Below are 25,801 nucleotides of genomic sequence, written 5' to 3' on the forward strand. Positions count from 1 at the left end.
CAAAATTAGCCAACTTCTGTCATCCAGGCCCATGCGCTCCAGGTACCAGCATGGATGTAGGGGCCTCCATCAGCAAAACATGCAGTTGGGGCCTTCGCTGCAATGCATGTAGAAACGGGCAGGAGAATTATACCCGAAGCATCGCTTGTCACAACAAAACGGCACAACGTACCACATCCTCCGTCACCACATATCGTAATAGAGACCGTCTCCGCCATGGACTTGCGAAGCGACTCGCAGGGTCCGCGGCAACAACCACATATGGGAACAGCCTCCCACAGCGTCGCTCGATGCCAACGATTTAACAAGACCGGATGTATATATACTAATCGCGCTGTCGAGAAGGGTCGGGGTCAATTCGTCGATGGTCGGTTGCTTCGATCTGGACTTTGGATCCGCTCCGGTGCAGGACGGAATGGACGCGACTACACGCGATGAAACGAGTGAAGGGGGGAAGTCCTCGAAGGTCAGAACAAGAACAGCGCGTCAATTGAACGGCAAGGGAGCAGAGAGAATGAAGCAGGGGACGTTCAAGAGAGCAGTCTTTTCCCTTTTTTCCTTTTTTTTTTTCAGGGTCACACACCAAGCCCCCTTCGTTTCGATCCGTGGAAGGAGCATCCAGAGCAATGTTGATACTATTCCTAACGCGGTAAAGCGCACTCCCAAACCCATGGATCGCCGCCAGCCTTAACTGCTAGCCCAAAAGGGAAGGCGAGAACATACAAAAGGAACGACATGCTATCTATTTCTATCCCAGAATCGCCTTTATAGGGTGATGAACTCCGTATCAACAGACCAGGTTGGCCGTAAATCAGACTAATATATCTACAAAATAAATCCTCAGTCGCTCGGTGACGAACCGCGCGAGCACTCGCCTTTACCCCACGCTGTATTAGCGACAGTCATCCACAGGCCGGTCATGTCCAAAATGGTTTCTGGGGTATGCCAGATCCTGCAGTCTGCGGGTTCATACACAAATTGGCGCGGAATACGCTCCTTATCGTTGACATGAATAGCGTTCCGATAGTTGATCCGTCCACCTTTCCCGTCCCCGACTGTGCGAGCAAGGGCGTATGCCCCATCCCGATAAATCTCGCCAATGTCTGTGTCTTCCAGCTGTCGCTGCTCTTGTGGCGTTGAATAGAGTTCGAAAACGTGTGCCGCAGATCTGAAGACTTGCTGGAACGTGAGTACCTGCGCGCCCTTAACGCCACCCACTGCCTGTACGGGTCCGTCCCGCGGCCGTCCACCGGTCACAATCGACTTGACACCTTCTTTCTTCAGCAGGTCCGCGAATACGGCGCATGTCGATGCACAAGTCGCATCTGTGAGTAAGACGATATCATCTGCCTCGAAAACTTGAGAAGGCAGCTTTGAACGGGTTCCATGGCCAGCAACAACAAATCTGCTTGATTTCAATGACATGACTTCATTGTCCAGATCCCAGCGTGCAAGATGAGTAAAGTTGAAATCGCTGTGAGTCACGGGTCCAAAATAATCATCCCAGTTGCTGAATTTGTCTCCCTCAACATCCACATAGGTATTAAGATCAAAGATGCTGTTCCTCTCATAAGCGGCCGCCTTGCCTCTCATAGTCCTTGGGTCCTTGAGCAGCTGATTGACTTTTCTGCCGATGATGTCAACCTGTTCTGTGGCCCGAAGGTTGAACGCACTAGTTATTTCCCCTGACGGGAACAGCTGCCGTAGAATTAATATCACGGACACCTTTAACTATAATCTCCTCACTCACCTGCTTGAACAAGTCAAACCCCAAAAACAAGGCACCACCCCCGTTGGATGTGACATCTACGATTAATTTCTTTTTCCCTTTCTTTTTGCTTTCTTCGAGGAATTTAGATGTAATCGTGCTAAACTTCAAGTTGACATCGTTGTCTAGCTCGGTTGGTAAGAAAGAGCTGACAGATAGGACCGCTAGGTCAGAATCTCCCAGATGGTAACCAGCGATGGTCCCGTCGCTGAGTTCGACAACCGGATCTGGGAACTGTGGCCGCGGACTCCCCGGGCCTGACCGCTTTAGGAGCTCAACTTCTCTCTTTTTCAGCAGTGGAGCTTGCTCTAGATCCCCGCTACAAAATTTCTCGTAGAACGTGTCACCATCTTTCACTCCGTCAAAATCAAGATGAAAAAAGGCCCGATTCTGATATTCTTTTTTGGTGCCATTTTCGAATTCAATGTCAATCTGGGGTCCAGTATACAGACCAACGGCGGCGTAAAATAAGCCATAACTTCCATCTACACTGCCAGGATAGTTGAAGAAAAGACTGTTGTAGAGCGCATCGGGATCTTGAGAAGTCCCGCTGTATGAAAGCTGTCTCAGCCATGACACTGCATCTTTGCCATCGATTGACTTGATGGCGGAGGGGTTCCAGTTCTTGCTCGGCTTCCGTTGGAGGTCACCTGCTCTCAAATATCATTAGTCGGCCCTTAAATCAACACGAAGAGCCAAAAACATACGGTAAGCGTATACTTTAGGCAACTTTTTCCCATCAATAGACAGGGACAGTATCGGCCCGATTTCTGTTCGTCGGAAAGTGAAGACATTGAGCGCGTCTAGCTGTAGGTTGAAATGGCCATCATGGACGCTAATCACCAGAGAGTTCATTTCCTGCTGAAACTCGAACTCATTTTTGTATTTATTCCCAGCCGCTTTGTTTCGAATTCGTTTTATCCCCTCGTCGAGATCCGTTGCTGGTAACTGATATCCTTTTGGAGGATTTTTCAAATAATCGATAGTGCTCTGCCAGTGCCAAAAAGAATCGAGACTGTCGATTAAGCGCAGCGCATCTTTCTTTCTAAATGGTACGGATAGCAAGCAAGCGTGGGCCAGTTCGGCAGTTACCTGAAAAGTCCGAGCTGAGCGCCGGTACGCGAAGTTAGCTTCAGCCAGGTTCCAGCGTCCTGCCAGATTTTGTTGATACAAAACTCCATACCATCTTCATCGTCTGAGAGTTGCTGCTGTTGGGCTTGAGCCACCAAAGCACATGGTTCTTGATCCTTTGACCGAGGCGATACTAACGCACTCCATGCAGGCACTCTCCCCAAGGCCAGCGATGCAGACGAGAGTAGGGCCAACGACACAAACGCACTGCCAAACCTCCTCATGCTTCGCGTGGCCGATGTTTCAATTAAATAGTAGTAAGAGGTTAATTAATTAATCCCAAAGAACGCCTCTGTGTAATTCTGCCAAAACGAAAACGTGCCGTTGCAGCTTACACATGGAAGCAACTAGCGAGTTTTGCCTCAAGGACAAGGAGATATAATTTTTTGTGAGAGAAAAGACAGCACAGTACGTCTGTCGCGTAACAGGAGATGCCAGCTTTTTGAAGGACATTTTGGGCAGAGGCTGACATTCTCCCGCATCAACACGAGTCATCACGGGTTCTCCTGAGGGATGCCGTGTTATTGGGAGGACGCGTGGTGGCTGTGGCCCTGGACCCGCAGCCTAGAGGCCATGTGGATTGCGCTCAACGGGCTCAGTAACTAGCGGCATCACCGGCGAATATTCACCAATAATTAGAACGTTGACTCGCGCTAGGGAGTGTTTCATGGGGCAACATGAGGTGATGGAGTGGCTTTGCGGATGAGAGATGCGCCAACATCTATTTTTGGGTGTTGATAAGTCAAGATATAAGTTAATGTAATCTACCACTCAACGATGTCAATAATGACAGCCAATTCAGAATCACAATTTCTCAAAAACACAAGAAGATAAATCTACTAATAAATAAGATGGGCCTCTAGCAAATTGAACGTGGAATCGAATCCCCAGTGAGTTGAACATGTTAGGGTTGCCCTCCTAATAAATCGCTTCAAAAAGCTAACGACTGTTGCCAAATTTCATTAGTCCCATTCCCAACACACAGCATTACAGTGCCCAGTCTCAAATGGATATAGAGCCCTCGAACAGCCCCGAAGAATCCCAGAGTACCCATATTCTTCCATTGTCCCATGATCCTTATCGTGGCCTCTCGGTTATTGGGATTGGCATGACTGGGCTTGTTCTTGAGATGGGGAAGGACCGTGTTGTTAAGATACCTAAGCACTATGAACCTGAACATTACCGCGACCGCGAGGAGATGGAATATGTGAATAAAATAAATCGGCAAATTTTGCAGAATGAGATCCAAGTCTTTGAACGCCTAGGGGATCGTAGAGGCATCATTCCTTGCTTTAAAACATCCCAGTATGGGACTGAGCTAGCTCGTGCACAGGGGGATCTTGAGTCCTATCTAGAAACCAATCCAGAACCGGAGGATTTGTTGAAAATCAACTGGATGTTGAGTCTTGTTGAGACCTTCCATTCTTGCAAAGTATTTGTGGATGAATATCTTAATTCTGGAAGGGCAGCTCCAACTTGCAGATTTCGGACAGTCTATTTTATTACCACTTGATATTGACATTGCTTCCGTGAATGATAACGACTTGAATGTGCAGATCGAGATACTCCATCTTGGTTGGGTACTCTACTCCCTTGCGTCCTGGAAAGTCCATAAGTACTATTTTTTCAACCCTGAGAACCTTGATCTCCGTTGGCCCGAACCAGACTCATTCCCAGGTCTTGATGATGTTCTATGTGGAAGGATAATTGTGAAGTGTTGGCGCGGTGAATATACGAGTATGGATCATGTGAAAGATGAAGCCCATCAATTGCTCATTAGTCTTTAGGACATGGATGTAATCAATGCAGATGAGCGCTTGCCAGCAACGTCCTGCTCCCAGACCGACTCAAAGGGTTTTGGATAATTTATACACCTTTCCATATAGTATTCCATCAATTTGATTCCTAGCTTGTACACATTCCAATCAATCCAAAATTCTATTATTCTGGTATTGTGGTATTGCCGTAGTCAACTTTGCTAACAGGCAGCCTCTAGTTGAGAGGATACTTATCCCTACCAGAAGGGTCAACTTCGCCTTTCTGCGATTGGGATAACAGGGACTCGTTCTGAAGTGTAGTCGACTGGCTGTGCTAAGCAAGACGCACTGATGTAGGCCTGTATCCTTCAGCCGTTTCCACCTTCACATGAACCTAAAAGCACCGATACTATTAACTATTCTTTAGAGAGCAATAATTTCATCAACAGTCAAGTGTTCATCCAAACTCTTTTCTGCAGCCTGTTGCATTTTTCTCTGGATGAAACCATTCAGTTCATCCTGCTCCTGCTGAGACAAAAGGGATATTCTATCATTCAAAGAGTCAAGCGAGCCAAAATATTTCTGATCAAGAAATGTCCAGTAAATGTCATCAAACATGTAGCTTTTCCTTGCTGCAAGACAGAACCAAAAGAGCTCATTTTCAACTGAGCGCGCCATTCGACCGGATAGCCGCTGCGACTCCATTATCGAACCCTTTCGGATCTGCCTGTCCTCACAATCTCGGAGCACCCCGAGGAAAACTTGGAGATGTGCCTTGTAACGGGCGAAGAAGGAGTTCAAATCTGATTCCCAAGCCTCTGGGCTTTTGAAAAGGAGCCACCACGGAGCAGTGTAAGTGAATTCAACTGGCGCCACATAGGTGAATTCCCAGTCAATGACGCCGGTGATCATAAAGTCTTCTTCGGAGATAAGTATGTTTGAAGGCCGAAGATCATCACAGTAAAGATGGAAGGGGCCTTGTTCTGTCTGCATGTCGCGTGCAATCTTCCGGAAAAGACACCGTGCAATGTATTTCTTGCGGCAGTCATGTTCATCTTCTACTGCATCATTACGCTGATACTGGAGATGAAGAAATTGCTGTGTCGCAAGTTCTTTAAAATATTCGGATGCCGTTTGAAACTTCTTTTGAGCAAAAATACTGGGAGGAAGGTTTCCAACGCGTACGAGTTCGTTCATGTTAAGGGTTAATGGTCGTTTGGTCACTTTCCAGGTTCCAGCTTCCAAGGCCCCAATGGCAGGAAATTCTGGCTTCACAAGCTCCAGCAGGATACGAGCCATTATGAAATAAGCCTTCCGCAGGTCGGAATCTGATATCTTGGGGTTCAAACTGGATGACTTCAGGTTTCGGAGGTGTTCGGACAGCAGGATTTCCTCGAGGAACGTAGTAACAATATAAGGCCCACAGCCCCAGCAGCCACCACCTAGAATGGCTGGGACGGGTAATCGTGTCCGTTGTTTGAGAAATTACAAAATTGCAATTTCGTCTCTTGACTTTTCGGTGCGGAAACGGCTTCGGCCCAGAATTGGGAAACGAACGACCACGCGAAATCCATCTTCAAACGTGACAATTGAGCATATGTTGTAAGCTCCAGTGATGAAATCTGAAGCTTCAACAGGGCGGGAGTCAGTGCGGTGCTGACCTGCAAGCTTTAGGGGCAACGCAGGCGATTCCTGCGATAGCAGCTTCAGCCAGCTAGCGAAGAATCGCTGTGAATTCTCTTCAGCGAGATGATCCCAGTCCATCTTACCGGCTGCTCTTGGTGTCAATAGCGTTCAGCACCCGTGCTTTCACGAAACTGAGCGCCGCTGAACTGATATAATAGGACTAAGCATTCCGTTGTCACTTTATATAACCCATCCATCGCCTAAGACACAGGCTCCCATATGGTCCTCGATAGCACCATAAGCGGCCTGTCCGATAAGGCTAAGGATGCTCGCGATACCCTGGATTCAATATGCCTTCATTTCATATGCAGCAACAGCAACACAGTCTTCAGCTCCAACGCCAATATTAAAAATTAAGATAAGCTAAAAATGAAAAGTGTCTGCAAACCTGGAATCACTCGGTCTGCTTCCACTTGTGCTTAGTTAGCTGTAGAGGAGAAGCCGGAGGATTGAACAGGTCGTCCAGATCATCCGCTCAAACATATGTTGTCGTTGTAATCAGAGCAAATCATCAGTAGCTAACTAAGAGTTAACTAGTTAACTTAACTAGTTAGTATGCTTGGCACTGCAAAACCTTGCTGTTCAGCTCAGGAGTCAACCACCACCAAACACAACCTCTAATGACATGGAAAACATGGTGACGGATGCAACCAACAACATTCTTATATACTGGGTAAGTCACATTGCTTTGAGCTATCCCCTCCCTTCCCTCTCACTGATGAATCATTGTATCATCCTTAGTCAGATGCCATGCCCACTGTTCGCGGCTCGTCTCCTCATGGGATCGAGTCACGGTGCCAGTGAGAGCAAGGCAATGATGGATGTAATCTTCTCTCTGATGCCCAAGACAACATCTTCTGAACGGACTTTAAATCCACTAATGGACCCGGGCTGACATGGCATCAGGTTCCATCAAACGGCATATGACCGCATCCAACCACAACCATGCTCCTTTGTAAGATCAATACTAATGTTGATCTGAAACTCCATTAGAAAACGAGGCCGGCGATTCGTTTCTCGTGTTTAAGATACCTGGCTTCTGGCGTGCATGTTACTAGATATCCAAGATCACTGTCGAAGCTGGGTGAGGATCGCTAAGTAGCTACATGATATGAGGTGCCGAGACACGGGCTTGTGGCGTGTATCGTGTTGTTTTTTCTGTACTTTGCTCTCATCATCGAAGTGCATGCGGAGCACTATTGTAAATAGCGCACAATTTTCAGCCGCAATCTCCTTTGAAGCCAATACTACTTTCCAACCTGTTCCATGGGCCTTTACCCTCGTTCTGCAACACCAGAAAGCCCTTGTAAAATCTTCATACACTCTGATATACCAAGGCCGCTTGATACATATTGACATTCGAGCCGGATGCACGTGGACGGTAACCCCAGGCTAGTCCCCCGCAGCAAAAAGCCCGTTGCTTCGTATTGACCAAAGCGCGAGATACTATAAATAGGTAGTTACTTTTTTGCCAACTGACTCCTCAACAGGGGTTGGGATCTTTTGAGGAGTGTGTGGCCATGTGAAGTCCTCACTGTATCAAGCCTCGACGGTTATCGAGTCGAACGTGGAATTGACTCCTTTGAATGTCAATGCAATACGGACATCTCGCTGTGGCGATTTATAATTTCAACCCCCCCCTTCTTTATCACTGCTGGGAATAGCATTCTTGACGGTCTCTTCTTGCCGAATGTTGGTTGCCATGGCCGTAGCTAACTAGGCTCAAAGGATGTGGTAGGCGAGGTCCCATCAATCGTTGAGCTGTGTTATTTTCGGGGCTTTCCCGTTTGTGCAATATCGATGCGGCCCTGGTAGATTTAGAATATGCTAGGCGAGGGGTGGAGGGTTCGGTTTTTAACCGAGATGAAGGATCCGAAGGGCGCTTCTATTTATTTCAGTCCATCTCCTCGTTTCCGTCGAGTCAGTCACATTGTTCTACTTGCCCGCTACTACTACGACTGAAAAATTATCTCCAAGAATTGTGAGACTGTTTTATCACTCCGAGCTATGTGTGAGCGCTGGCGAGGTTCATCCTCCGTCCAAACAGTTCAACAGTGGTAACACCACCACAAAGATTTGTTCCAAATATAGATACATTGTCTGTTGCCCAAAAAGGGCGTTCGGCATTATTGCCAAGCTGCTTCGTTTCTAGACGGGGGCACCATTCCTATGTCCAAAGGTATGTTGACCAACGGAAATTTCTAGGGTTCGTATCCCAGCACCTGTCGTCTATTTTTTCGATTCAAAACTTTAATTGGGAGATTGAGAATGGGTATATAGCTGCAACTTTCCCCTTGCCAAAAGAGATTAGGGATAAACAAGTGATACATTAATGACAAGTCCAGTGGATCGATCGACAGAATCCTTTCAGTGCGAGAAAAAAATGAGACCCGAGTCAGACGTGCGATCATACAGAAAGAGAACGGAGGAGGAAAAGATTTGTCTTTGTCCGCTTTATGGGAAGTTTTCGAACCGACGAGGAGAAAAGAAGTGAAGGTGCGCCGAATACTGCACGAACCATGAGCCCGCGATAGCCCGGAATCTTACTTCGAGACTTACCTTGGCTACATTCCTCCTCCTGGACGGAGCATGGGTGCCGTGATGCTGCCAATGAAATCAAAACGGATCGGTTCACTTCGTCGTATAGATATCGTTTGCGGGCATTTCCACGGCTTTCACTTGCGGCTGTTTACTCCTGGACGAGATATAACCCTGTAGCCGGCGGCGGGTCTCTTTGGGTCTTGTGTCAGGGAGTTCAGAGCAAGGATTTCGAGGAACGTCGGCAGCGGTCGTTATCTGATACTCCGTCTGTGGAAGGTATTAATCATCGGCAGTCAAAGGGAACATAGGAAAGTTGTTAAACTTACGCCTGTGGAAGTTATTGGAACTTTCTTGATATACCCGACGCCCTTGTCAACCCACGCTAAGACAATTGATTCTTCTTCATGCAATTGCATATATGACATGGCGAACGACTCGGATTTCGATGTAAGTTCTTTGGAGGTAGCCAGTTTTCGGCATTCCATGATGCTCGAATTGAGGTTAGACAGCTGATACAAATTGCCCTTATCGTTTACCAGGCCTAATTGATTTCCAGATGGCGAAAAAGCCATGCATTGAATACGATTGCCCAGGCGCCTAGTTCCATCCGGCTTGATCTCCGATACATGACCATTCCCCGGCTGGATAAGAACGGGAACACCAGATTGTGTCCATGTACTGATACCAACCAAAGCTTCGTCTGGAGTGCTTGAGGGTCGATATATCGCTGTTGACACCCCGTTGTCTTCTGACTCGTGCAAGGGCACGTGATAACGGCAAGTTGTGAGCTCTCGAAATTCTATAAAGGGAAATGACCACATATATACTTGGATTAAACCCATTTTGGGGTTTCTGGTGCTCCCAAGGAGGACAATACCATCGGTTGAGAAGGCCAAAGTGTCAACGGACGGACAATCCTTGCATTCTTTGTGGTACGGATGAAGACGAAACTCTCTTGGCTGCTCAGTGTCGGTGGTTCTAAATAATCGAACTGTGGCATTCTCGAATCCAACGACGACATAATTTTCCTTGGGACTTATAGCAATACTGCTGCACCATAGAGTCGACGGCATACGGTATTCGAGCACTAATGCCGTGGGTTGGATCAAATTCACCACGCGGAGCTACGAGCCAGAGTTAGCCGAACGAATGGCTAATCGCTTGGGTATAGGTTAACTTACCGTGAGCTTCTGATCGCGGGTTCCAATGACGTACGCTAAGTACGTTTTTGTCACGGCAGCCATCAGACAAGAACTCTCCGTTGAAATTGCCCCAACGGGCGTAGGAGGAGATGTGCCAACATCCCATATATGTATAGAGGGCTGCATCCAAAACAGAGCATGTGTTGAGTTCTGCGAAAGGTAAACGTGCACATTTTTGGCCCCCTTGCCTCTGCCGTGAAATTTGGAGCTATTGATCAAGTCTTTAAGGGATATCTCTTCCATTTTTTGACGATCTAGAGTTCCAGAAGAGATGGAGCTCGTATCTCCAGCAGACGATATGGGAGGGTCTCTTTTACGTATAGAAATCCACTTACCCTTTCTATCTATGTTGAGAATAGTACGAGCCCGTGTCGGCGGTATAGGGTGGGACGATGCTCTTGAACTTGCGCGTTCAATGCGGTTCGTCGATGATTCTGTCCCAGACGGAGACAATGTGCCTTCAGGTGGGTTGTGCAGGGTTCCTTCATTTATAGCAATATGCAGATTGCCGCTTTGAACTGTTTCGTTTAATGACGGAAAAATAGGTTTGGTACCTTCACTAAACGGTGAATCAAACCTATGCGAATGGTCGGGAGAAATTGGGGATACGAGGTCAGGAGAGTAAAATGGGTACTTGGTCAAAGTCCCAGAACTCGAGAAGCCCGTGGGCTCCATGTAGGGACTTGACTGCTTAGGGAACCTTTGTTCACTGGAAGTTGGAATTCCTATGTCGACGTGAGTGTTAATTCCGCCCTGCGCAGGCATGCCCATTCCAGGCTTTGGTAGGAGTTGGAATTGAGCTGGCGAGTGTCGTTCCATGCCAATCGTGTCCACATTGCATTCCACTAGTTTGAAAGCACTCCAAGCTTGCCAAACAAGTGAAATTTCCCGTGCTACAGTTACTGCCTCTCCACACTGAATACACTCTGTCCCTTCTGGCAGTTTGATCATGGGGCCTTCGCCTGGATCCTGTTTGGCAGTGTTAACAATAGAAAAACGTGAAACGAGGGAAACTGAAGATGCATACTGGAATTTTGATATTGTTAGCATCTGCGAATCGGTGGTGTTCAACAAAATGGCAAGAGGAACAATTGAGCGCATACGCTCGTTGGCATGTTGATCGGGAACGGGAGCCATCGGTAAAACCAGCTAGGCTGTTCATTATGGTAGTCATAGCATTCATCATTTGGGTATCACTGGCCCGATGTACGATTTGACGCTCATCAAAAGAGAGGCAAAAGGCATGAACCGCATCCATGGCTTCTTCGTCGATTATCAATCTCGACGAGTCCTCGATGCTGGCACTCGGAGTATCGGGCAGGATGACTCGGAAAATCTCACTGAAGGTGTCTATCATTTCCAGCTTGGAGAAATTCTGAGGTATTCGAAAGCTATCCAGCGAGACTAAGACCGCGTTTCGAAGTTGCGCACAGGACGCTTGAAAATCGGTGTCAAGGACCCCCTCATGCACAAAGTATTGGATAGATGCTCCCACTACGAAATGAGAGACGTCTCGGAGAGCAAGGAACTGGGATAGCCATTGCTCTGATGTCTCTTCTTTCTCGACCAGCGTAGACACGTAACCAGGCGATAGACATTCTGGCAGAGGATACTAGAATAACATCAGCCGAACCCATAGGTCAGTACGGTCCTAACCACGCAAACCAGCTAAACATGGTCAAGAAATCGGTTCTTAGACGTACCAATTGCGTTGCCACACTGGGTAATTCAGAGCGCAGTTTGGACGGAAGCGCAAGTGCATTGGGGTCGGTACGCAAGACATCTGTTATTTCTTTGCACACACAGAGCAAAAACGACTTTGGGCCAGGATAGTTGTCGAATAGTTTCTCCAAGGATCCGTGGATGCGCGCAAAACGATCTCTCCGATCCTTCATTCGATGTCCCCCGGGGGGTTTCGGGTGCAGGATCAATATTCGCAGCGCGACAGATAGCAATTCGGCGAGATATTTGTCTCGTAACGCCCGGGCTTCCCAGAAGCTATCGCGGCCTTCGGTGATAACTTGCAGCACGAACTCGACTGACCGAATGACCACCTCCCAGCTCGCCAAAAACCCCAAGTACTGGCCGATCGAGTCATTTTCCGAGGGAAGAGATAGACGCTGAAGGGAGTAGATGGCATTGAGCCGGGCCAACAGCGCGATGACCAGGTGCTGATAGGTCTCGGGGTCGCATTCCGCGTACACCTTTTCCAGGGAGAAGCGACCGAGAAGTTCCAGAACGATATCGTCGACATCAGGGCGAGTTCTCAACCGTTTCCACACGGTTGCCAAGAGCCTGACCTGAGAGCTGGCAGCGGCCATCGCAGGCGACGATTCTTCACCCTTCCCGCCCCACGGGGCGGATGGCTCTTTCGGCGTCTGCGGTTGCTTGGGATGATTTGGCTTTAGACGGGCTTAGCTATGAGATCGAGGATACGCGCGCGGGAGTGATGAGTTTTCTCCTGCCCCTCCAGCCCAGCAAAAATTGCAGCGACGAGACTGACGACATTAATTTGCGGATGCGATCGATTGAGTGGGCCCATCACAGGTTCTCTGGTGCGATGGGCGAGATGTCTGGGAGAGGTGTTTTCTCTCTGCTTGTTCGGTTTACTTTGGTTTCGGAAGCCCCCTTTGGCAGGCCTCTGGGCGTTTGTCCAACGATCTGGGATGAAAAGAACATGCCTCTGTGGCTGTAACTGGCTATACCAAAATACCGGCCATTTTTTTTTTTTTTATTTTCTTGTGATCGAGATTTTACAGGGCGCCAGCGCATCTGTTCCCCAGAGAGAACAATCACTGTTTTAATTCAGGACCGGTTGGCCGACGAAATTTTACAGTAATTAGAATCAGTCTCCTGGAGACAGCCTGGGCATCCCAGAAGGGAAGACCCTAGTTGGCCCTTCTCTGCTACTGTCTTTTCGTGCTCGAATCCTAATGCCTGTCTGTTTGCGGATTTTTGACTCGCTGGCAGGCTTTTCGAGCCAAGAGGTAAGGTTCGGCTTCCTTCATCCTCTCTGCTCCACTGATGCACCCGGGGTAAGCGGATCGATTGGAAATAGTGGAGGGATTTGTAACGTCGCAACAGTAGCATTTTGCTGCTGGAGCGGTCATTTGCCACCTTGCGATCTGGCCTGCGCTTTGATTGCTTGTTTTGCCAGCCATCCAAAACGGCATCGCGGTGCGTTGGCTGATCCAGACCCCAAACCCGTGAGCACAGGACGGGGTGGCCGTCATAATTTTACATAACCGGCCAAAGAGCCTCATTTTTTACGCAGCCGGTCTGTCCACTGTGGCTGTCCTGATTTGCGTGATGGCGCAAGGCTGCTAATCAGGAGGGCTCCAAGGTGCGATTATCTCGTATTTTCGTCTGAGCCTCGGGAGAGACACCGTCCTTGTTTCTTGTTCTTAAACTTGTGCCACGTTTGAAACCAAAAGGGCTTTGGTGTCGCTTAGTGTCAAAGTATGTCCATGTTAAAAGCAAGAGGTTCGTGGCCATCGCGCTGTGCTGGGAAAAAGTGTCCAGAAAGAGGTCTGGGATGGTGGTGATCTGTCCCATGGCCCAATACTGCGATAATAAACGAGCTCGTCGATTCTGCAGCGAAGCAACTGCCATTCCGGTGCTTTGTGGTAATACAACATGTCAGCCGGAAGTGTTGACCCAAGTCCGCAGCCAGGGTTGTTTGTAAGCAGGAGGGTTCACAACCAGGTTGGGTGATACAGGCAATTCGCGACTAAGACGAGCAGCTGGAGATCTGTGGACGGAAGATTCTGAAGTTTGATGCTTTGGTGATGTTTTGGACCTGCAGTTGCGAGTTAATCACTCCCGTCAAGCGCATGCCAACAATTATTTATGATTCTTATCTTGCTTGACTTGCAACTTCTTTGCCAACGCCCATGATCACCGGCACCCAGGAGGACGCGCACAGGGTAGCATGGATCATTTGGCTCTCGGTTTGCAACGGTCACTGCAAGGTTTGGCTCCCTTGTTGCCAGCACAGTCGGCTGGGTGTGTAGGTTAAGAGGGATGAAAAAGCAACTTAATCATCCAAGATCATAGGCCAGAGCAAGTGTTAAAACACTTTTGATTTCAAACATCCATCATGGATCACAAGCTTGTTAATTATTGACTTGATCAGCCACTTAATCACAGCATCAGCAAGGAGACCGATTTGTCAATGCATCCCAGCAAGGGCGGGAAAACTATTGAGATCAACAAACTGATATCCCAACCTCTGCTCAGACAAAACACATCTGGCATGCCGAAAGGACTCACCGTGACAAAAGTGATTAACTTCGCTCATTGAATTCTCCATCATGATTGCCAAGACGCTGTCCTGCATTAGTTATTGATAGCATTCGGGAGAAACTGTGGCTGTTCTCTGTCCATCTGGGTCTGTGTGACCTGTGTTTCCCTCATGATGGCGATTGAACGATCAACCAACAGAGGAGATAGTGAGTTGCCCGGCCACCAGGCCTGTGTGTCGCCGGTTTCTCGTCTCTCAGGGCACTCCGACTCGGGATAATCCGCCTGTTGGCTGAACCCTGCGCACGATCATCGCGGTCTGGGCAAACCTTCTGGGGCCACCAGAATGCCGCGATCCAAGCGAACAAACTGCACCGAACTTGGTTCCAGAGTAATAAGAATCCCGTCGTAGCGGCAGGGGGACAGGGGCGTCTGCCCCCGTAATCTCTTCTCTGATTTACCCTCCCCGCATTGGCTGTTTTTCGGTCTTTTTCATGTCAATGCTTCTCAGGAGTGACAACCCTTGTCCGTGAGATACGAAAAAGCAAAATACTGCCCCATGCCCATCAGGATGGGCTCGTATCTCAGAATATTCTTCTGCACGAGGGCTGTGCTGCGTCAATCCCTTCTTGCACTTTGCGTCTGCGGGGAGACCTGCAACTTCAACTCACTCCGCGATGAGGACATGACCTAACGACATCTGCGTTGTGTCAGGACATATGCCGGAGAATGTGAGCTGTTTACCCATGGACGGGCAATACACTGCACTTTCAGACAGAATGGCACCAGAAAAACCCCCCGGCGTGGTGCAGTACCGCAAGTTCTCTCAGGATGATTTACCAGAAGAGGCACCGCCAAGTCGAAGCGAATTGCTTATCGAAGAGCCAGTGTTCGAGGAGCCGCAGAGGAAGCGAGTTGGTGAAAATGTTTGGTAAGAAGCTGACTGGGCGCACGATCTGGATTTCGCTGACATGACCTCGCTTCTTCCAGGAGATCATTGGGCGAGAGGCAGATTAACGTGAGTTCCGCGGGCCGGCTCGACCTCGAAAACGTCTTGAACGCGTTGCTAACTCGACTCCTGTGAGGTTGCAGATGATAGCATTTTCAGGGTACGCACGTATAGCCTCCATACCATGATATTCTATTCCCGAGCTGATAATGGCGATTTTGATAGCACGATTGGAAACGGTAGGATTCTACACACTTTTCTCAAAGTCGAATGACTTTGCTTAACGCAGCTCGACAGGCCTATTCCTTGGGAGCGGTCGATCTCTTGCCGGAGCCGGGCCCGGAGGCGCCCTCGTTGCGTATCTTCTCATGGGGGCGGTGATGTCGGCGGTAATATCTTGCCTCGGTGAAATGACCGCATTAATGCCAGTGAATGCTCCAGTCATGGAGTTCCCACGACGATTTGTCGATAGAGGCGTCGGTTTCGCAGTCGGATGGATGTATTGGTGAGAGGATGGTCCCCAAACTGGGCAAAAGGCAGCATCTTAATGGAGGTTATTTCAGGTTCGCATACGCCGTACTTGCCGCAGATCAGCTGGTTGCTGCTACAAATTCCGTCAAATTTCACTACGAGGATGAGCACACCCTCCTCAGCTGGAAGGTTGGGGAGAATGTCCACGCGGCAGTGTGGATCACTCTTGTCCTTGTCGTTGTGACCATAGTCAACATGTTCCCCGTCAAAGTCTTTGGGCAACTGGAATACATATTCGGAAGCATCAAGCTTGCTTTTATCTCCTTTCTCATCTTGATGAGTGTCTTAATTGACACCATGAAACGTGAGCCTGCTCCTTACACGGCTAGAAGAGCTCTAGTTGGCTGACAATGCCATTATGGGATAGCCCGAGCGAATGCATACTACAACAAGCCGTTAGGGACAAAATGTAAGCTCTACAAGGACTGCTCACATTGCATTTGTATAAGCGTCACTGGGACCTAACACTGCCGGCAGACTGGGATGCGCCATACGGCTTTTTCAACCGTCAATTTCCAATAAAGGACGAAAATGGAAATCTGCAGCGGATGATGACTGGCTCAATGGGCTCATTCCTCGGCATGTGGTAAGTTCTAGATATCTACAGTATTTTCACATAATTGCTCATGCTATGCTGTAGGACCACGCTTATCAATGTCATTTTCTCGTACGTTGGTATGGATATCGTTGCCGCCACCGCCGCAGAGAGTAAAGCCCTAGCAGACTCTGAAGCGATGAAAATGGCCTCACGAAAAGTCTCGCTCCGTATCATCACCACTTATGCTTTGACTGTGTTAACCGCCTCGTTCACAGTACCGATGGACCACAGATTTTTGAATGGGGAAGCGCAATCAGTTGGCGCTCAGTCAATATTCATCATTGCTGTTGTTGAAGCCGGAATGCCAGCTATGGCTCACTTTTACAACGCCATGTATCTGTTTTCCGCATTCACCTGTGCCATCAACTCGATGTACGTGGCGTCTAGGGTTCTGCATACGTTGGCCCTTCGTGATCAAACTGGACCGGAATGGATTACAAAACGATTACGACTCTGCCATGCCGGAGTACCTGTTAGGACTGTTCTCGTTACTGCTGCTCTTATGCTTGTCGCTTATATGGGCCCTACCGGAGCCCCTGGACTGGTATGCAAGTTGAAACACCAACTCTCCACAGAGTAGGGCAAATTTAGGCTGACACATTTATGACAGAGGTTGGGTGAGCTCGCGTCAAATTGTACCGTCTCGTGTTTGATTGTCTATGCAAACATCTGTGGTACTTATTTGTGCTTCTTTAGAACGTATGGATATGCAGCCGCTCGCTTTGTTAATGGTCAAAGCTAATTAGCTCATAGGCTCCAAGATATCAAAGATTATGCCAACACGTACTGAGACACAAGCAGCTTGTTACGACAGAAATCACCCCAGGTATCCTTCATAAATCTCACGGACAGTGGTTAAAAGCCCTATTTGGTTTAATCCTCTTGTGTTGTTCTTGTTCCTTTCAACGGCATTGCCGCCTTTTTGGAAACCCCTTTTAATCCAAGGTCATTCGCTGCCGCTTATATTGGCGTAAGTTTTTCGCTGCTTTTCCCATTTTACCCCCTATGTTTTGCTCCCGGAAGATTAACATATCCCCACACAGCTGCCCGTATATATACTCCTTATTTTCGGCTATAAAGTCAAGCGTCACGGGTTCAGATTCAGCGAATGGGGCCCAGAACGATCAAATGATCTCTCTAATGCGGTTCAAGTCACCAGCGAGAAACGAAAGGGAAGACTGGAATTCCCGGACGATGGATTCACTTCGGATAATTTCAAAGCTTTTTTCCGTTGGTTGTGGGCTTGGATGAAGTGATATTCCTTATCGCTTGCCTTTTTTCATCCTACGGCGTTTGGTCTTTTTCAGGGTCGGGGCATCGTTTCATGGGCACAGCGCATTTATAATGAGCATTTGGCATATAGTTTTGGGTGGAAAAGAAGGTATTTGCTCTCTTTCAGGCAGGTACAGCTCGAGGATACCCATGATACCTTGATGGCGGGTTTTCTTGCTTGCTGCTTTTCAGTTTGTTTGGATTCTCATACCCACCACCTCCGTCTATATGAATAGAGCGTAAGCAAAATTATGGAGGAGCAACCGCCACGAAATACCAATATCTCGTTCCAGCCATATGCGAATAGAGCGGTTAAGAAGCTATCGCTGCCCGAAGGTGCGGCCCTCAACTGTGGACATGTTGCCATCATGACCCTCGAAGCGGACGACCACAAGACAACAAGGTGTCTGCAAACCAGGATGTCAATTCTCTCCGTTCTGAGTGACCCCATGTATCCCGTTCTCTGGGGAGCAAATCAAACGTCCTCCGACATGGGCATGCCAGCAAGCTCGAAGATCGAGGGCAACGTCCCCTGCTAGTCTGTTCCGAAACATCCTGGGCAAGGTGAGGGAAGTGTCACAGTGTGGGCTAGGTAGTGACGCCCGCCATCGATTAGGCGAGAATAATGTAACTCTGAGTTTCCTCAAACGAGAGAAAGTTTACGTCTAGAAAGAACCCCTGGTCCGCGCAGCTAATTATATTTTTGATCGACGGGATCGAGGACGTGGAAATGGCAAAGGAGACGAACTAGCTACTCCAGCGGAATGGCTGGCGGGATCGATCGGGCCTTGGACGGAATGTCTAAAATGGGTCTTCGGCTCCAAGTGCGAAGTCCGGAAAAAAAGTAAGAATAAAATCGGGATGGCACCCATAGATGTGTGCTTTATAAGTGGTTCGTTAACGAGCGGTTGCAAAAAAGATCTCCGAGGCTACAAAGTAACTAACTGCGGTCTCAGGGAGCCCTTAACTAGCTAGTTATTCATCTTATCTTTGATTTGAAACAATTTGAGTCAAACAGAATTCGAACCGGTCAAAGCACCCTGGGTGGTGTTCACGGCACACGATCTTCAACTGCCCTGTAAAGAGCCTCATTTGGCTAGAATTGAAGTTCTGACTGGTTGATCATTCCATGCATCGAAGATAAGTCATTCTCAATCAGAAATAACATGTGGATTGGACAAAAGAGTGTAGGAAATGGTTGTATCATGAGTAGCACCAAAGTGCAAATTACACCGCATGTGAGAACTGACAAGAAATGTGAGACATATTATCCCAAGCAAGTGACTATCATTTCTCCCTCTTCCTTCCCATGCTCAGCAACCCATGCTGCAGCCCTGGTGGCCATTCATGATCTCGAGGGCCCCCGGTCGAAATTCGAGAAACGCTTAGCAGTACTTAATGAGACACAAACCATCTAGCATTTTCTGTATGAGTCTGCATTGCTACATAGAAAAGCCATACTCAGTGTGGAGGCACCGGAAATCAAGATTTTTGATGCACTAGTAAGTTGTCGTTTTGCGTCAGCACGCAGATGGATATCGAAGAATGCTTTGGTCCCCGGAACATTTGGCTATATCCTATAAGTGAGTAATGAATAGCGTCAAGATATTAAAAAGTAGGGATTTTCCGACTCAACGGCTGCGACGTGGTGAAGTCGACTGCGAACCTCTCGAAGCACTGCTTGCTAATGAGACAAGTCGCTGAAAGAAAATAATGGGACGTTTCCCTAATTAGTCTATATCCACTCGCCGTTTAAACTGCAAAATTTTACATACAGAAGAAATATATCCGCGAAAGAAAATGCTTGATGAGAGATACAAACTTCTCGATGCAAGGGGCTAGGGTACTTGCGGTGCGCAATGGTTTCTAACAGACGAAAGAAATATGCAAATAAAACAGCCGGTATACCGTATGATAAACAGCATGCCATGCTATTATCACCGGCTTCTTGTGGATAGAAAGTAGGTAGTGCACAAGATACATGTCGCCCTCGGAAAAAAATGGCTATGGGGGGCCAGGGAAACTCTTCGCTCGCATGAGAGGATTAAGACGCTATAAGGACAACCACTAGTTACTACGCAACGGTCAGTGGTATGTCAAACGGATGGTATGCAGTAATTAACTTACTATATTTCCAGAGGAGAGATCTGATCTAGGGTATATAGCCAGTTGCCTCCTTGCTCTTCGCGCTCGAGCCTGTATCATCGTCAATACCCCAAAACAAGCAAAGATGCCTAGGCATTCATACCATTCATATGGCCACAACACCAGATGGCCCTGCACCGTATTGAGCAATTCTTCTGAGTCTTGCATACTGATAATATCGTCGGAAGCATGGAATTCCCGCTTGGAGCTACGAGTCGTTCCTCTCCGCCGTCGTCTTTGTGATTGAGAAGCATTTAAGCTGAGTGCCTCGGAGTACCCATTCATCTGAGCACCAGATCGCTGGCGTTCTAATTTCTCATTATCCGGAAAGGTCACCGAGTATTCAGCATTTCCAGTGGATTGTGAAGATTTTGTTTCCACAGCTGTCAGTCCCTCCTTCTCCTCCAAGCGCTCTGTATTGGCCAGCTCCTCTTGCTGACGTTCAATCTGGGCTCGATTCGCATCAGCTGCCCATTGCTTGAGGCTGTCTTCAGCGGCTGCATCTCTTACGTGGTCCGTTACCTTCTCCTCCCAGGCCGTGGCCTAACTTTTACAATATCGTAACCAAAGTTTACCCCAGAGGTTTGAGTAAATGCCATGCTCCCGGAAGGGGCCGCTCTGGAATCTGTGAAGCCAAGCATACCCTGGAAAATGTGGTGCATCGGAGTCGTAGAAATAATTGTTCTGCATATCGGCGAACCTTTCTGCGTAAGCGCTATATTCTTTGTATTCCTTCCACGACTTAACTTCACTGTCTGGCATGCACCGGAATACACTCCGGAATACCTTGGTGTTGTTTTCAGCTATGGCCTGCCATGTATCAAGATAGAATGCATCACACAAGGGGTCCTTCATGCAATCTTTATCAACACTCGGGCGGGTAATTGTAGATAGCAGAGGATGGCCATTTTCGGATTGTGGCATAGGATTACCCCGTGAATGTTTAGCAATATCATCACAGCTAAATGCAGTTTGATGCGGGTGAGGTACAGACGAGGGATTGCCCCCACTATCTGCAAGCGACGGATTGTCATCTTCATGCTTATTCAACTCAGCAGGCCTTTGCGGATGTGAATCGCGGTGCTGTTTAGATTCTTTCCGTTGCTTTGCTTTTTCGACCGTATCTTCCTCTTTCAGATACTCAAGGTTGTTTGGGGCGAGGAAAGAATCTCGGCCGTCAATTTGACCGGCTTCATCTAAACTTCGCATCTGATCCACTCCGAGCCCTTCCAAGTCCCTTCGGTGATCAGCATTTCTGGTGACCCTGGCGTCTACCGTGAGCTTCCTATTTGACTTGAGATTAGGATTGTTCGCCTGTTCCCAGTCAACGTCATGGTTGAAGCTATGCATGTCTTCCGATCGAGACAAGAATTCATCTTGAAGCCGATGTCTCCGCTCTAGGATCTCTTTTTCATCCTGCTTTTCAGCCCAATGGTCAGTATCTTGATCTTCGTTCGCACGAGAATCCTCATTATCCTGCTGAGATTTTCTGGATTCAATATCAATTTCCATTTCTTCCTCCATAATTTCATCTACGTCCAGCCCCATATGCTCTCTCATTAGACGCATCCGGAGAGTATGAGGGAAACGACCGACTAGATACGGTTTGCCACCCATTGTGGACCAAATCAAGTCGGTATCCCGAACTATTGCGGCGCATTCCGAATCCCGAGAGCCGAGCATAGATCTTTCGTTGATATTGGCAGATCCAATAATCGCGACTCTATCATCCACGACCATGCACTTTGCGTGGATATAGAGCTGTTCGGTCACAAAATGTTTCCGGGGGCCAATACGGCCCCAGGATCTCAGACTGAAAAATTGGATATAATCCTCAGGTTCAATACCTTGAGCACGCAACCTGCCAAAAATGGACGTTTCACCTCGACATATACTTCGATATTGACATTGCATGATCAACCGAACACTTGTTCCTCCTTCGGTATCCACGGTGTTTTGGAACCCGGGCATTAGAGGAATCAATATTACAGCACGCCAGTCTTCCCCATTTCTGGCCGCCCTAACGATGCGTTCGACGAGGGCGTCCCCGATTAGATTTTCAATCTTCTTCCCCTCGATTTCGCAACTGCTCACGAAGAATTGATTCTCAATATAAACAAAATGATCCGACTTCTCAATCATTTTGACGTATGCGTTCATGATGCTATGTTCCGTAACATCGGGAGTCCCTGTGGACCATGTACTGCTTGATCTTAGAATTTGCACTTCGCAGCTCCCATCTAGTCCGAGGGCCTCTAGATCAGCAGGGTTAAAATCCGGTGGCGGCAATAGGAACGGAGTTGGCCTTGTCGGCTTCCGTTGACGGAGGATATAGTTCCATCTCTGCACAAAATGTCTAGTTAGATCTCGCGCCGGCTGTCCAACGACATGCATGGAAATATCGTGCCACGGCATTCTCGGTACAACCTCGCGGTCGTACATCTCCTCATACGGTTTATCAAGGTCATAGAAATCTAGAACCCTTGGGTTGGAATAGTCCTTTCCAGGCCACAACTGGCAATGGTCGGCATCTTTGGGAGAATCGGTCAGCTCGAACCCTGTTAGCTTGTCATCGGTAAGTAAGTGCTGTGGGGTGTCCCATCGACCAAAACAAAGATCAATGCCCCCAATAAAAGCCAGCGTGTGATCCACAATGCACAGCTTTTCATGGTGAGCCCAAAAAAAGGTGTTCTGTCTAAACTGATTCGGTGACCGCTGCACGAATACGTTCGGATGCAGATCCAGGAGCGAGAATTTTGAGTATTCAGAATCAATGGGAATAGCAGAGTTGATATTTCGATACATAATAACAAATACCTTTACTCCTTCTTGGGCCTTTCGTTGAAGAAGGCGATCCAGTCTCCATTTTTGGCTGATAGCGGCCGGCCGCCGCATATATAGCTCTGGGCTTAGCCACCAATCGTGAATGTAGATAACATCCTTCGCCTGGTTTATCGCGCGGGAGACAACCCACATGTAGTCGCGTCCGTCTACTAGCCATTGCGCAAAGCATTTTGTTCGAACAGGGGCAAAGCTTTCGAAACGGTTAGGCTTAGACCAAGGAGTAGAATCGACCATGAACCGGATAGAATCCTCAAATTGATGCAGTTGACGCTCATTTCTAGCCAGAAGTCTCAACTTGCGTTCAGAGTTTTGCAATTTCAGGGTATGATGCTGGGGATGGGCAGCGGACTCTTTTGCGGATTTGGCGATTTCTTTCGGCTTTTTATCCCTCAACCGTCCTTTCTTGGTCTGGATCTGAAAGAAAGGATCCACCAGGAAGACATCATATATATGCATCTCTTCAGGAGAGTCAACGCATACAACATAGCTGTGCCGGACGAGGAACCACTTGGGGGAATGCCTCGATTTTATCATAGTAGGGTTCAAAGCACTTCTAAAATCTAACCCTTTAGAAGATTGAATAATAAGGAAACCTTCTTTTCCATGATAGCTCCCTTCCGCGGCGAGCCGTACTCCCAAGGCTGAGAGCTCCAAAAATTTGCATAGGCGGTTACTGTCAGGACGAAATATCAAGAAACGAATCATCTTTTGCAAATAACTTTCGAGTTTCTTTCGTTGCCTCTCGGGGTATGATTCTCGTTTGTGTACCCCAGAAGCTGCCACGTCCGTAGCGTTATCAGCGTTTCCTACAGCGCCTGATGCTGCGTTGCCTTCTGAAGGCGATACGAGGCTTGACTGCCGACGGGAAATTGCGAACGAGGAGCGTCGTTTTTTCTTCTTTGAGGGCCTCTCGTTTCCGCTAGTGGCATCGGCAGCGGTCTCGTCTCCCGGATCTTCTTCCTCGTCTTCTCCATCACTTTCTAAGCCCCTTACTCCTCGTAAATATGGAAAGGCGCTTCTCGGGAAATGTGGCAGAGCGTGCCCAGAGTCATGGCTCCTGAGATGAATGTATCTTTGAGTACCGATCTGGAGCTTGTACTTGATGTGTAGGTTTGCAAAGTCCCTGAGGGTTCTGTTGATAACCCATTTCATGCGTGTCATGCCACTACCATATTCGAGTTCGATTCGAAACACTAGGTGCCGATCGCCGGAATGCGAGTCGAAGTGGCTATCGGTGATGCGAACTTTCAATTGTTCAAGAAGAATTGGTATGCGCCTACTACCGTGCTCATCTCTTTGAAACATACTTGCAAGGAGCAAAGCAGCGGGTACGCCTGAAGCCAACTCTGCCAACAGTTCAGCGGATTTTACGTGATCAACGGTTGTTTCGGGCTTCTTTCTCTGGCCGATCATTTTCAATCGTGCTTTGATTTGGGCGCCATTTCTGAGCACTAAGGCTCGTTCCACGCTCGCCTTTGTGCATTCTCCACACCGCAGCTATCCCTTCAGTCCCTTCTGATGGGTTTCCGAATCCGGTAAAGCGTCGTAAATTACTAGGCCTCCTTTCATCCTGAGAGTTCTGGCCTTCTTGCCGGACGTTTCCTCCGTAGCTTAGGCCACGAGGCCAACCACTTCGGCGGCGCCACATCGAGTTCCGCTTCAATCTATCCCGTCCCTCATCTTCAGACACGCCTTCCCGTCCGTGGAATTGTACCGACGATGTAGTAACTCGTCTGGTAAGATGCTCTGGAGCAAAATCCCCAGCGGGAACGAACGAGCTTGAAGCAGGTAGCTGGGGCCGTTCTGAGGTTTTGGGAGAGGACGGGGCAGTACGAGGGCCGGAATCGCCGGGCCACCTCGCTCGGAGCTTCATTTTTCGCTTTCTGCGGGTCTTGTTGTCTTCTGCACTTGACTCCCCATCAGCATCGGCCTCGCTCCCGTCCTCCACGCTTCTAGGGAATCGGAACGGTCCTCTTTCAGATAACGGAGTCAAAGGCTCATTGTCATATCTACCATCCGCCGGTTCGCCCCCAGCAGTGACACCACTTGCCGATCGTGAATGTGTTGGAAACGAGGGGTAGGTGGCAAGGGCTTTCAGTTTTGAGAGAAACGATTGTCCACGGCGATCTGGGGCCGATACATCTCCATCCTCCGGGGCTATGGACGAAGCTCTCGACCTAGCTGCATTTTGTGTTTCATACTCTGCATCTGATCCAGCCAACTGGGCACTACGGCGCCTTGAGGTTAATGTTGGGACGGTCGAAGGGGGTCGGTTCTCGGAGGAATGATTCAATGGCCGTTCGGGGACAGTTTCCGGCTTGACTCTAGTTGCACCTTCACGATTCTCCAGAAATTGCTGTTTTGTCGAGTCCGCACCATGCTGGATAGCCCGTACCGTTGGCTTGCCCGGAGTGGTATCCGATTCAGGAGCGAGATTCTCTATATTTGCGTTGGGAGATCGATCCAAGAGGGTTGGAAGTGGTTGAACGTCCATCGCAGATATTGTCCGTTATAGTTGTTATAAGCTGTTATGGCCAGTCATGACTGTACTGTGTTGCTGTCCAGGGCGTCCTAACTTCAAGCGTGTTTCAGGCTGTCTGTGCGAGGCTTTTGGACCATATTACTATCAGCTTGAGCGCGGCTTTGGGAAAGAAATCAACTTACAAGCATTCTACTCATGAAGAAAGTACAACAGCCGTTGGCGAGTTGCAGGCTGAGGAGCTCATAAGCTTGGGTTCTGGTCGCCGTTAAGGGGCGGAGTTGGCCCATCGACCCAGTGCTTGGCAGCCCCTGCGCTTAGCCGCCTAGTGTCTTAGCTAAGCGTCTGTTTAGCGCGTGCCGCAGGGGTCAAACAGTGCAAACACGGGCCTTGCTCCAACTTTGACGCTCAGCAACTCCATCGCCAACGCAGGGCCGGATATTGTTTATAGAGCAGCTTTATGGTAGTTCAGTACTTAGTTCTACTAATGGATAGGCGAATCGATTGATCGTCAACTTGCACATGGGACAAGCAGCATCAATTCTCACCATGTGTGCGTAGTTATTATGTTGGGCCAGAACTGACGAGTTAACAACTATGAACGAGTAACAGATAAATATATAGTTACTCGTATCAAGTTAAAGTCTTGGCTTGAC

General features: G+C 48.4%; 9 protein-coding genes across 9 annotated transcripts in view; 3 read left to right on the plus strand and 6 right to left on the minus strand.

Moving 5' to 3' along the window:
- Positions 1 to 218, minus strand: part of UREG_06954 (uncharacterized protein) — a gene marked incomplete at both ends in the record, with an annotated part of 1,402 nt that extends 1,184 nt beyond the window's left edge. The window contains one exon of the mRNA XM_002583941.1: positions 173 to 218. Within this exon, the coding sequence (XP_002583987.1) occupies positions 173 to 218 (46 nt within the window). The remainder of the gene's footprint in view (positions 1 to 172) is intronic.
- A 622-nt stretch (positions 219 to 840) lies between these two features.
- On the minus strand, positions 841 to 2,623 carry UREG_06955 (uncharacterized protein; the record flags this gene model as incomplete). Its single annotated transcript, XM_002583942.1, has 3 exons — positions 841 to 1,698; positions 1,751 to 2,418; positions 2,476 to 2,623. The coding sequence occupies 3 exons, from the start codon at positions 2,621 to 2,623 to the stop codon at positions 841 to 843; spliced, it is 1,674 nt and encodes a 557-aa protein (XP_002583988.1).
- A 2,456-nt stretch (positions 2,624 to 5,079) lies between these two features.
- Positions 5,080 to 6,420, minus strand: UREG_06956 (uncharacterized protein; the record flags this gene model as incomplete). Its single annotated transcript, XM_002583943.1, has 2 exons — positions 5,080 to 6,107; positions 6,318 to 6,420. 2 exons carry the CDS (start codon positions 6,418 to 6,420, stop codon positions 5,080 to 5,082), a joined length of 1,131 nt encoding a protein of 376 aa, XP_002583989.1.
- Positions 6,421 to 8,973: 2,553 nt separating this feature from the next.
- UREG_06957 (uncharacterized protein) lies at positions 8,974 to 12,406 on the minus strand (the record flags this gene model as incomplete). The annotated part of the gene is made up of 5 exons (XM_002583944.1): positions 8,974 to 9,150; positions 9,210 to 10,007; positions 10,065 to 11,111; positions 11,296 to 11,697; positions 11,789 to 12,406. The coding sequence occupies 5 exons, from the start codon at positions 12,404 to 12,406 to the stop codon at positions 8,974 to 8,976; spliced, it is 3,042 nt and encodes a 1,013-aa protein (XP_002583990.1).
- A 1,006-nt stretch (positions 12,407 to 13,412) lies between these two features.
- UREG_06958 (uncharacterized protein) lies at positions 13,413 to 13,580 on the minus strand (the record flags this gene model as incomplete). Its single annotated transcript, XM_002583945.1, has 1 exon — positions 13,413 to 13,580. One exon carries the CDS (start codon positions 13,578 to 13,580, stop codon positions 13,413 to 13,415), a length of 168 nt encoding a protein of 55 aa, XP_002583991.1.
- A 1,526-nt stretch (positions 13,581 to 15,106) lies between these two features.
- Positions 15,107 to 15,262, plus strand: UREG_06959 (uncharacterized protein; the record flags this gene model as incomplete). Its single annotated transcript, XM_002583946.1, has 1 exon — positions 15,107 to 15,262. The coding sequence occupies one exon, from the start codon at positions 15,107 to 15,109 to the stop codon at positions 15,260 to 15,262; it is 156 nt and encodes a 51-aa protein (XP_002583992.1).
- Positions 15,263 to 15,789: 527 nt separating this feature from the next.
- UREG_06960 (uncharacterized protein) lies at positions 15,790 to 16,985 on the plus strand (the record flags this gene model as incomplete). Its single annotated transcript, XM_002583947.1, has 4 exons — positions 15,790 to 16,111; positions 16,175 to 16,216; positions 16,285 to 16,393; positions 16,448 to 16,985. 4 exons carry the CDS (start codon positions 15,790 to 15,792, stop codon positions 16,983 to 16,985), a joined length of 1,011 nt encoding a protein of 336 aa, XP_002583993.1.
- A 943-nt stretch (positions 16,986 to 17,928) lies between these two features.
- UREG_06961 (uncharacterized protein) lies at positions 17,929 to 18,216 on the plus strand (the record flags this gene model as incomplete). Its single annotated transcript, XM_002583948.1, has 1 exon — positions 17,929 to 18,216. The coding sequence occupies one exon, from the start codon at positions 17,929 to 17,931 to the stop codon at positions 18,214 to 18,216; it is 288 nt and encodes a 95-aa protein (XP_002583994.1).
- Positions 18,217 to 19,285: 1,069 nt separating this feature from the next.
- On the minus strand, positions 19,286 to 25,160 carry UREG_06962 (uncharacterized protein; the record flags this gene model as incomplete). Its single annotated transcript, XM_002583949.1, is given in 6 exon segments — positions 19,286 to 19,361; positions 19,805 to 19,873; positions 19,926 to 20,344; positions 20,377 to 20,440; positions 20,466 to 24,139; positions 24,159 to 25,160. The coding sequence occupies 6 exon segments, from the start codon at positions 25,158 to 25,160 to the stop codon at positions 19,286 to 19,288; spliced, it is 5,304 nt and encodes a 1,767-aa protein (XP_002583995.1).
- Positions 25,161 to 25,801: the final 641 nt, after the last annotated feature.

Source organism: Uncinocarpus reesii, genomic scaffold (genome assembly GCF_000003515.1).
Source record: "Uncinocarpus reesii 1704 scaffold_4 genomic scaffold, whole genome shotgun sequence".
Taxonomy (NCBI): domain Eukaryota; kingdom Fungi; phylum Ascomycota; class Eurotiomycetes; order Onygenales; family Onygenaceae; genus Uncinocarpus; species Uncinocarpus reesii.